Here is an 11,573-nt window from a genome sequence, read left to right on the forward strand (position 1 = left end):
TATTTCTGATCAACACCAATACATGTAGATCGCCAAAGACAGAACAACTGATTAATAAAACACTGAATAAGAGGAAATGCAGGTAAACAGAAGATGAACAATTAGCAGCGTTTCCACATACCAGGTGGTCTGCACATACATTCTCTTCATCAAAAGACAGCCCCCCAAAAAACAGAAGATGTTTTATTGTCTAAAGTGTTGCCATACAACAAATACGAGATCTGTTTAAATACAATCAGGAGAAAGAAGTCCCCATATTCACAGTCCTTGGACAACATCTTACACCAAAACCTGAAGCAACAATTCAGAGATTTGCTAAAAAAAAACCAAAAGAGTTGTTAAAAAATTTAAAGGTCTCCAAAGAGTCTATGGGTGTATTGTCTTACAGCAGAGATCATGGGGTATTCTGTGAAGGGTCACAAAGGCATCTTATTGCCCTCAATGCTGATTTTCACCGCATGGGCTGATCTGCTTTTTTTCCTGATATCTGTGAATTTCCGCATCTGTTTGTCCAGTCGACTCACCCCTTTCTTAGAGGTCCCCTGGAACTTAAAAAATAAAACTAGTAATTACCACTGAAAAAAAGCAGACGCCCCAGAGGTTCAAGAAAAGCGATGCATGCAAGGTTAGACCTACAACAGGGAGCTGGTAAGGCCACTGGTTCCAGCGGGCTATATGTGTGCATATGTCCTCTCCCTACAAGGTGGATAAAATGGCTCCGCAGTATTTTCACCACACATGTGGAAGGAGCCAGGCTCACTGACATTGTGCAGAAAAGCTTCCCGAGTACAGGGATTAAGAACTGTATTAGTTGTTCCCATGCCACGTGAACATACAGTTTGGAACATTCTAGCTCTGTTGGCTGGTTTAGTGTCAGAAATACACTGCACTACAGTGTCACATATACAGGCTTCCGGGGGGGGAAGGTGTTGAGATACACACAGGAACTGGGCACAAGTTGAGATACACACAGGGGCTCCAAGCTGACGTATCAATTCCAAACCGCCATTTATTTTAAAAGGGCACCAATTAGTATTAGAAAGCAAAAGATTATTCAGGAAAAGGGGGTGTAGGAAAAAGCAAAACAAACACCCAAGATGACCATACAAGTTCTTAAAAGTTACTGCATCTCATCGCCCTTTTAACTGCAAATGAAAAAACAGATGACACAGCAGTGTCATCACACAGCAATTTTGCACAGATTAAATACAGTGATTCTGAAAAGAAATGCTGCTGCTGACAAACAGCAAGGCCTTCCAATCCATACCCATTACTTCCTAGAAAGCCATTTCCCCTAACTAGAAAACTGAAACAATAAATGGTGGAAAGTTCATGCCTTTAAAGTCTGGGGAAAACAGATATCCGGAACATGCTACTTAGTATCTAACAAAGAACATCTATTAGAAACTGAACCTCTTGTTCCTATCACTGAGGAAGGTGCTCCTGACACATCTATTTTAAATGAACTTTATTCATAAAACTATCCACTATTCATTGAAATTATATCTGGAATTTCAGTTATCTTTAAAAAATAATAGATTTTTAAACAAATAAATATGAAACTTAAACTCAACCGTTAAATACTATTTGTGCTAGCCTCTTCCTATCGCAATTGGTTTGTGGCAACCCTGCTCACAGAACCGAAATGCAGACTAGAAATTGTCACAATTCCACAATGATGTATCAATGACTGATCTCCCTCCACAGCACATTCACAACAGGGGATTCTCCTCCCCCAAGCCTGCAGAGGGCTCATTCTCTGCCTCCTGTCAACTACCTCTACAGTTGCACATTGCTCAACTTCTTGAAGAAGTGTGAAAATAGTTTATTTTGTACCAGTAAAACATCAGCCAGAGGTATTAGTAAAGAATGACAGGAGGTCACATACTAAAGGCTAAAAATTCCTGTGTGTCAGTTCAGGTAAACCTGGAGAACCCAGTGAAGTCAGAAGAGCATTCAAACCCACAAGTGGTGCAAAGCTATTTTTGAGTACAGGTATTTTCATTTAACGCCTGTTGTTTGGGTACCCTGAAGCTGTCGAGACAGGTACCATGGCAGATGCTATTTGCAACAGCCTGTTTTTTCCTGTACAAGTTCCTTTTTAGGTCACAGTACAGACAGAAGAAAACACGAGGAGACTTTTCCAAGTTTAAGTTAGGGTGTAGACACTCTTTTTCTCTATGTGCAAACTGCCAACAGCTGAAGCACATGCACTGTTCACCCCTCCCTTGAGGGATACCTCTCAGCCTTGGAGAAGGCAGAGTGTCATGGCTACAGGGGCATCCTGTTGCCTTCAATGCTGAACTTGATGGCCCGATGCACTTTGCTGAGTCGTTTCTGTTCAGCAAACCGTCTCTTGTGTTTTTCCAAGCGACTAATACCTCTCTTAATAGTCCCGGGCTAGAAACAACATCTCAATTAATGCACAGAAGGAGAGATAACAGCAGAAAGCACAGTAATTATTACTTCTTCCCTTTACATGTATTCTACCATGTATTCTGCTTTTAAATGAAACTGTACAAGGTAGATGGATGAACCAAATAAAGCAAAGCAAAGCAAAGGCCTCTACTGCAGCTGTTAATGTTTACCAAAACCTCAACACTTTCTCAAACTGGAATGTTATCAGAACAACATCATAGGAAAACTGAGAGAGGAATAAAAATATCAGTGACACTTATTGAATTGCAGCGTGCTTTTATGAAACTGTACAAGGTAAATGGAAGAGCCAAATAAAGCAAAGCAAAGCAAAGGCCTCTACTGCAGCTGTTAATGTTTACCAAAACCTCAACACTTTCTCAAACTGGAATGTTATCAGAACAACATCATAGGAAAACTGAGAGAGGAATAAAAATATCAGTGACACTTATTGAATTGCAGCTTTAGTTCAAAATGCTCTAAAGTAAGAGGCCTGTAATCAGATTCTCACAGTACTGACAGATTCACAGTACCACTCTGGTTGGAAAAGACCTTCCAGATCATCGAGTCCAACCACTACACTAACTCTACCACATCCACCATTAAACCCTGTTCCCTGGCACCGCATCTATCTTTTTAGATGTCTCCAGGTATGGTGGTTCAACTCCTGCCCCAGAACAGGACAACCCCAAAGTTCACACCATGTTCCTGAGGGTCCCTGGGGAGCCTATTCCAGTACTCCACCACCCTCTAGGTGAAGAATCTCTTCCTTAAGGTCCAACCTAAACCTCCCCTTGCAGATCTTTTCTCAACCTAGAGACTCTAGAACAGTTAACATGAAAATCTCTTTTTGGTTAGAAAAGCAACAATACCCGAGTGAAAGTATTTGATGAGCTTAAAGCAGCCCACTGACAGCAGAACTTACTGTCTGCTCAAGCCAGACGAGACCCCTACAAGCATTACCACATTGTGCAGTGACCATGGCAATGAGGCTTCCTCAGAGCCAGCTGAGGTGCAGAGGCACTGGGAGAAGCTGAGCTACCCCCACACCACAGCGCTTACCCGGGATGACTCCATCTCCACATTCCACTTCGGCCTGACCACGTAGTCCTTGTTAGAGGGCATGGGCACCCTCGCCCGTGCACAGAACCCAGGGTCCCCTGGTCGAAGAGCCCTCCAGAAAAAAAGATGTAACTGTTAGAGGAGGATCTTACACAGAAAGAAGTACAAGTGAGATACCATGTTCTGCCTCTGAAATGTGTAATGGTTGGCACTAAAACCTCAAAGCAAACTGCATATTGTTAGTAACACTGAAATACTTTTCCTAATAAAAATAATAATAATAAAAAAAATCCAACCTACTTTTCTTCTCCAGTTAACACTTTCTCCAGGTCCCTGCGGGGAGTCTGACCACCAGAGCTGCAAGAAAAAATGGATTTTTTTTTTTTCTTATAGGCACCTATACACAAGGAAAGTAATTGAAACTAAAAAAAACCCCAACAAACAGTAAAGTGTGGTAAAAGAAAAGAGAGAACTAACAACTTATTATTTTTATTTCCTTTAATATTTACATACTGCTTTTCTTTTCTTGAGGGAGTCTCAGAAAGCAAGCAGGATTTCATTATTCTGCCTGCTACTCCTACCTGCTCAGTCTCCTTCGCTGAGGCATCTGTTCCAAATCTCTCTGCTCCCTCTCTTCTCTTGTCATGCCTTTGTAGTTTGAGGTAAGGCCAAAGATGGGTCGAGACCATTCATCTATTAAAAACAGTAATGAAATGGGTTAACAAAGGCTAGGCCTCTGATATATATCTCCAAACCATTCAGCTTGCAAAGTTGACAGCAAGTATTTATGCTTTCTTTGAACCAAGTTCTTTTTGAGCTCTTAATATTTCACGGAAATCCAGCCCTGTGGACAGCAAGAAAGAGTTTTCCATTCACAAACTCTACTGCTGTTGCTGTTTAGAATTTCTCAGCTCTTAGAACATTTGTCAGAAACCTCCTGCACACCACACTGAATTTTAGAAATATACAAAAATAGTTTCTAAAAACCGTAACAAGTTTATAATCAGTCTGCAGTCATTCAGGGCAGAATGCACTACAGGTGGACTACAGCTGTTTAAGTAGTAAAACTTCAGTTATACAAGATCTCTTGCAAATCCATGGAATAAACAGCCTTCTGGCAGCCCCTTCCTGCCTTTGTAGCACATACATAAAGTCTGGACAACCAGCCAAGAGAGAACCTGGGCAGATGCTGTCTCTGGTTTGGGAACAGGAATGAAAGAAGCAGAAAAAGGCACATGCAGAAGTTACTGTAACAGCATGTGTTAGAAGCTCTATAAAGCATGAAACAGGTTGGTGAGATTCCTACATTGCAGAATCAATTCTACCACAGATGACAGAAAAAACATGCAACAGAAAGACTGATGCAGAAATTAAATGATCAGTCAAATCTCACTGATGTAGGGCAAAGGGAAGGTTACATACTGATTAGCTTCCCTGCCATATCCTTGTTAGGTCTTGACTCTTTGGGGTGTTTATAAAGGTACATCACAGCTCGTCCAATGCCACTGTGCTTCAGGGTCTCTTGGCTCACGCTGGGCAGCTGCAGGGTAAAGAAAAAGTCAGAGAATATCAAGAAATGGTGTAACTGAACTTTGCAAGACCAAAACCCATCTTCACAATTGTCCCACTATGAGCTGGTTAAAGTATCAAACACCAAAACCTAGAAATTTGCCTTGACATGATTGTTCTTCAATACACAAAATTAAGTAAGCTTCCAGAACTATTTGCTCCAAATGCTCTTTTGCTCATACTACCCAAGAACTGAGCTAGTACATTCAAAGCATTCACCTTATAGATAAAAAACTTACGGGGCCAAAGCATTAAAATAATCACCTTAGCTACAAGCAATGTAAGTCTACACTGAGTGTGATGGACTTTTCAGTGCACCACATACTTTTAACAGGCTGGAAAAAAGAAGGGACCACAAAGGGAAAAAAATTCCAAGGATACATGGCAAATGACTCTTCACTACACTTTGCATATAAACCTGAAACAGGCAGGGAGGGCCAAATAATCTAATTTCAGGCAGAAATCTTGCAAATTCTTAGAAAGGAGAAATACTTCTAGAGCTTTAGTCAAAACCAGCTAGTGGTGCTGCAAGAAAAAACTTCCTTCTGTTTATCTATTAAGACTGTGCCACGCTTGGTTTATGAAGCAAAGATCAAGTGACCAATAGCTATGTAGGAGCCACGGAGAACAAGGGAAGGGAAGTGACTAAGCAGTTTGGATGTATCAAGCGGGCAGAGAACTTCATGTCTGTAGTTCACCTGAGACTCTCAGAAATGTCTCCTGCCCTGCTGCTAGCAAAGCTACTCGCTTTGTTGTGAACATAGGAACATTTTCCTAACAACAATTAAGTGCCTGAAGTTCCCTAACCAAGTTGTGTTCAGCTAGACAGCATAAGGTTCACTGCAATGAAGCAAATTTTAAACACATCTATTTTGCAGCTTGCTCCCTTGTGTGTTTCACTGCAGAGTCCATTGGTAGCAGGTACAGCACATTTAGCACCCAATTTCCCTAAAGCACATGATTGTAAAACCATGGAGAAGTCAAGAATCAAACAGGAATAAGAGTCAACTCCAAACCTCTTGCAGGATCTTCAGAAGCTCCTCTCGTATCTTTAGTGCTGGCAGACTTCGGTCTGGAAGAGGAGAAAGCCATTCTTTGATTGCAGACATAACACCACTATCGATGAAAGTCTCTTTGAGATCTTGCCTAGAAAGTTTAAAAGAGGAGCCACAAAGTCACACATTACATCAAAACCTTAAGATGTGATGTTCCTTCAACACAACAGTGCATTTCAGTTTTTTTGTTAAATTAACAGGTAAAATGACATAGAATTTCATGTTTTTGAGGCCACCCAGCTCCAGCACTTACTCAGAAGAAAAGAAGTGTTTCACAGCATACTAAGTACAACTGTAATGTCACTCCATGAAATCTACCAAATTCCCAATATTCCTCAAGAGGTTAATTACCTGGGAGAATGACAACTCACTTTTTAAGATGCATAACTACAGTTGGTAGCAAAGTTAATTTCTTCAGCGCTGGCTTCTTCTGTGTATTCAGCTGTCGATCCTCCTGCAAGCAGTTGAAGAATCAGTGCAAATTAATCAAAAGAAATAATTGATTCCCATCGTTTATAACATTTACAGGAAAAATATTAGTTTATTAAACAAAAAGTGCAACTTTGGCAGGATTACACTAATTTTGTACCCTGCTTCATCTTCCTACAGCCCCAAAATTCATTATATGATGACTTCTCTTAAAAAAAGACCTTAGTTAACATTTTCCTTAAAACCATCATATTAGAAGATTCCTCTCAAAATTAACATTTTTTTCTACTTCATGATTTAGAATCATAGAATGATAGAATGGTTAGAGTTGGAAGGGACCTTAAAGATCATCCAGTTCCAACCCTCCTGCATGGGCAGGAACACCTCCCACTAGACTAGGCTGCTCCAAGCCCCATCCAACCTGCCCTTCAACACTGCCAGGGATGGAGATTCGTCAAGTTCCGTGGGCAGCCTGTGCCAGTGTCTCACCACTCTCACACTCAAGGATTTCCTCCTGAACTCTAACCTAAATCTCTCCTCTTTCAGTTTAAAACCATTACCCCTTGGCCTCTCAAGTCTTATTTAGGTTGACTGCAATAAACTAGAGGTCTGCAGAGATGACCTAGAATCTTTGTTAGTAAAATCTCACCTGAACAACAGAAAAACAGTCTAGCAAAACAATGTGAAGTGAGAAAATGTGTGTTTGTTTCAGCTAAGGATGTAACTGCATTACCTAGAGGTTTAGGATGAAGCACAGTGCAAGTAACATACAGGCACACCATTGTGCATCATGCATTTAGACAAAATGTGGCTTTCAAAGTGACAATCATCCAAGGCTGAAATGTCACTATGGGCTCAGTACTTGAGCTCCCGTATCAAAAAGGCCCATAACAATCAACAGATTTATGTCCTGCTGTGTTAACTCCTTTCCACTCATCATCACACCATCATCTTCTGACGGCTTTCTGGACAATGCTTTTCTATTGCAAGGGAGGAGAATCTTCTAATGCCCTTCCCCTCTGCATGACCCATATCGTTTGATGAGCACATGCTGGAGAACTAAAGACACCACAACACTGGAGCTCAACTCTTCCAGCATTTGAAACTGGCTATCATCTTGCCCAAGAAAGACTTTCTCTCAAGACCAAGAATGCCTCAGTTGTCTCCCAGATCACTATCTCACTCTCCCCTTCCTCCCACACACTATCCATTTTATCTTCTCAGCAAGATTCTGTTGTTGTTCTTTAAGGTTAAGATTCCTCTTTCTAAAGTTCTGAATATTCTCCCCAATTTGTTTTGAAGTATTGTTGGTTCATCTGATTGCTACTGCAACAAAACTAAAACCACATCAGAAGATACCTGACAAAAGGCAAGACCCCAATAAAATCTGCACACTAACATATTAAACAGGAAACCTCAGACAAGGATTCTGTAGCTTTACTATAATTTACCACAGCACCATCATTCCAACAGTTCAGAAAATGGTTCTTCTCAGGAACAAACACTGAAGTACTACACGTGCTAGCCAATGTCTAATGAAAGTAATCATAGTTCCCTTCTCAGTATTTGATAAACTTGTTCATGTAGTTAAGAGAAAAGAACAGCTGATCTCAGCAGATCCAAGTTTAACAAGTTAACAAGTTTTAACTCATAAAATTAATAAGTATTTTCTCCACATTTCAATGGAAGACATTTTTTTTCAATCCAGAATACCAAATAACATTTAAGCAGTTATCTAGATATTGGAAGCTTTCCGTAGCATACGGGTGACTCCTCCCAAGTACCAGCAAGATGTCTCTATTTTACTGATCACAAGATTTTCCTATAAAATGGAACTGGATTTTAAGGTGTCTTTGGAGCCTAAAAAACTCACCTCAGCAGCTTCATTCATCTTCACAATCATAGCACTGACCACATCATCTGCATCACTAATGAAAGTCCCACCGTCACGGTTGCGCCTACGCTTGCCACTCATACTCTTCTTCCGTTGCAGCATCATGTCAAAATCTGACATGAAGTCCATACTGAAATGCAAGAAGAGAGTTTGCTGATGATCAGAAGAGGGCTCATCTTACTGCCTTTGTGGGAAATAATTTTGCATTTCTGTAGCATAAACTACCACAACTATCACAGCAAGACCTTGCTGAAATAGCTAACAACATGCACACATCCAATATGCAGGGTTCAAGATGTGCTAAAGCTGTCACTGAGGCTGACAAAGACTTAAATCTTTCCCGTGTCTGCATGACACTGCTGATGCTACTGGAGTGATCAAAAGGCAACATGAGACATGTTGACCCAAGTCCTGCCATACCTTGTCCCTTGCACCAGCACTGAGCTGCTGTTCACTGGAGAAACAGAGTCGAAAGCCTTTCCAAACTAGGAGTCCAGCCAGTCTTTGGAGGACCCCTTTCACTCAAGTCTTGCATTTGCTATTAACAAAGGACTTGGTAACACACTGACTTACTGCTTCCCTCTTTTGATGTTATCATCAGAGTCCGATTCATCTGCTGCCTCCTTCATGTCGGTATCACCTTTCTCTTCCTCCAAATCTTCCTGGTTAAACCCCTGATGGGTAAAGACAGTGCAAATCAGCGTATGGATTAAGACTGATCATCTACTCATGCATCTGACACTCATACTTGAAAAGCTTCAGATAAGTCTGCAGAGGTTCTAGAAGAAAAAGGAACAAAGACTTCCTGGTTCTTCCTGCCACTTTGATACCAATAACGAATCAACAGAAGATCTGTCAATGTTATTTACCCAAGACCACCCCAGTGAGTCTGGCAACAAAGCTGCTCTCCTGATACAGTGTATCCTTGAACACGAGTTCCAACCTCAACGTTCATTCTAGAGTACCAGCCCATGAAGATTAGAACTCGCAAATGAACAACAGGCATCCACAGTAACTTACCGTAAACTCCTCTTCTTCCTCATCACCAGATTCTCCAAATATATCTGCAATCAGGTTCCTGCAAAGGTAACAGTAACATTTATTTATCTGTTGAGACTAAAACAGTGAGAAAGACATTTTCTGCAGAATTTCTACTGACTATGTAGAGACCCATCTATCATTCTGACATCTAATAATGACCTTCCTCTTCACATCACCAATGAAGGTGAACAATCATTCTCTGGTTTTGATTCATCCATTCTCCATTCATTTAAAGTCTCACGATATGCAACCCTGAAGGAATTTGTATTTCCAGAAACACTTACTCTTGTTCATTTCCAGATTCACTGTCACTGCCAAACAGATCTTTCTCTTCTTTTTTCTTCCCAGCACTCTCCTTTCTTTCTTCTTCTTCTTCCTCACTATCTGATATAGTATTTTTCTTCCTTTTGTCAGATTTCTCTGAAGCAGCATCACTATCTGATTCTTCGACATCAGAAAGGATTCGTACTTTTTTTGCAGCTGCCAACAGAGAGGAGCATTACTACATGTCCTAGTAACAGAGGTGACAATGGCTACTCTCAAAAAAATATTCTCTCAAATTCAATTCGGACAAGAAAGAAAGTCTCTGGTTTTCCTGCACAAAATCACTGCCATTTCTTAAAAAAATGCACCCATTCTAAAAACTGTTTTCTTCTATCAGTAACTGAAGTTTCCATGCAACATCTACCCATAAAAACCTGTAATTTTAAAACTGACTTCTCACCCCCAGTATGTGGAAAAAAAAAAGGGAAAAATTGCTAGAGAAATAACAACAAAGTAGATAAAAGACTAACAGGAATAATCAATGTGATAACAGATGCTAGAATAAGGCAAGATCACTGCAGTCTTCTCTTTTACTTCTACTAGACCTACTTATTACTCAAAAGTATTAGAAACATTCACACGTAGATGCAGTTACAACAGCCTCTACAAATGCAGCTGTGCTCTAAAAACATATTTGTTTTATGGTGTCATATTTATCTTAGATGCTTTCTTCACATAAAAATAATTATTTAACTCTTAACACTACTGGTTGTTGCATCGTGTTCATATTTTCACGCAGCAGTTCCTTACGTGTTTTCTCATTATCATCCTCACTGTCAGAAAGGATAACAGTTTTCCTCTTCACTGTCTTCTCCTCGTCTTTCTCTTCTTCATCACTGTCTGATATTTTTCGTCTCTTAGGAGCTTCTTCTTCACTGTCAGAGCCCTGAACTCCTTCTCTTATATGTTCATTATCTGAATGATGAGAATCATTCTGCACCTCCTCCTTTCTGTCCTCCCCATCACTATCCTCAGACTCTATTTCTCTTTTGTGCCTGGAGACACTCTCACTCTCCGAGTCGCTGGCCGGCTGCTTGCAGAGCTCCTCATTCTCCGAGTCACTGGCTGCCTGTTTGTGGAGCTCCTCATTCTCCGAGTCACTGGCTGCCTGTTTGTGGAGCTCTTCACTCTCTGAGTCACTGGCTGCCTGTTTCTGGAGTTCCTCACTCTCTGAGTCACTTGCCTGTTGTTTCTGGAGCTCCTCACTCTCCGAGTCACTGGCTGGTTGTTTCTGGAGCTCCTCACATTCCGAGTCACTCGCAGGCTGTTTGTGTGATTCCTCATTTTCAAAATCACTGCTGGGATCCCTGTGAGGTTCTCCATTTTCAGAGTCACTTGCTCGATGATTTAAGGCATCCTCATTTTCAGAGTCACTTAAATGCTGATTTGGCCGGTCCTCAGTGTCAGAATCACTGTCTTTCCCTCCATCAGCTGCTTCATTGTCTGAATCACTTCCATTGTGATTTGGAGGCTCCTCATTATCTGAGTCACTGTCTTTTTGCCTTGGGAGATCTTCATTTTCAGACTCTATCATATGAGGGTCTCCCATTTGCCCATCATCTTCTCCATCACTGTGTTCATTCTGAAAGAAAAAAATAATCTCAGGCAACTAATAAAAAAAAAAAAGCTTTAAAAGAAAATTAAAAACGTTCTAAATTTTTGCTTGTCCTTCCTCCAATTTCATTAACCCAAGTACTGCAAACTTTCTATACAGAAATTAGACAATTTGCATCAAAGGACTATCAAATCCTTCAGATCAAGGAAAACCAATGAATGTCCAACCT

The 11,573-nt window shown here is 40.7% G+C and overlaps 1 protein-coding gene across 1 annotated transcript; it reads right to left on the reverse strand.

The window, feature by feature from the left end:
- Positions 1 to 267: 267 nt before the first annotated feature.
- On the reverse strand, positions 268 to 11,338 carry IWS1 (IWS1 homolog (S. cerevisiae)). The gene is made up of 14 exons (XM_009993518.1): positions 10,937 to 11,338; positions 10,540 to 10,819; positions 9,750 to 9,945; positions 9,445 to 9,502; positions 8,998 to 9,098; positions 8,404 to 8,554; positions 6,473 to 6,555; positions 6,063 to 6,192; positions 4,900 to 5,017; positions 4,059 to 4,170; positions 3,778 to 3,834; positions 3,478 to 3,589; positions 2,240 to 2,400; positions 268 to 548 (listed from the first exon to the last, which is right to left on the reverse strand). Exons 1-13 carry the CDS (start codon positions 11,336 to 11,338, stop codon positions 2,272 to 2,274), a joined length of 1,929 nt encoding a protein of 642 aa, XP_009991820.1. The 3' UTR covers positions 268 to 548; positions 2,240 to 2,271.
- Positions 11,339 to 11,573: the final 235 nt, after the last annotated feature.

Source organism: Chaetura pelagica, unplaced genomic scaffold (assembly GCF_000747805.2).
Source record: "Chaetura pelagica isolate M959 unplaced genomic scaffold, ChaPel_1.0 scaffold192, whole genome shotgun sequence".
Classification (NCBI taxonomy): domain Eukaryota; kingdom Metazoa; phylum Chordata; class Aves; order Apodiformes; family Apodidae; genus Chaetura; species Chaetura pelagica.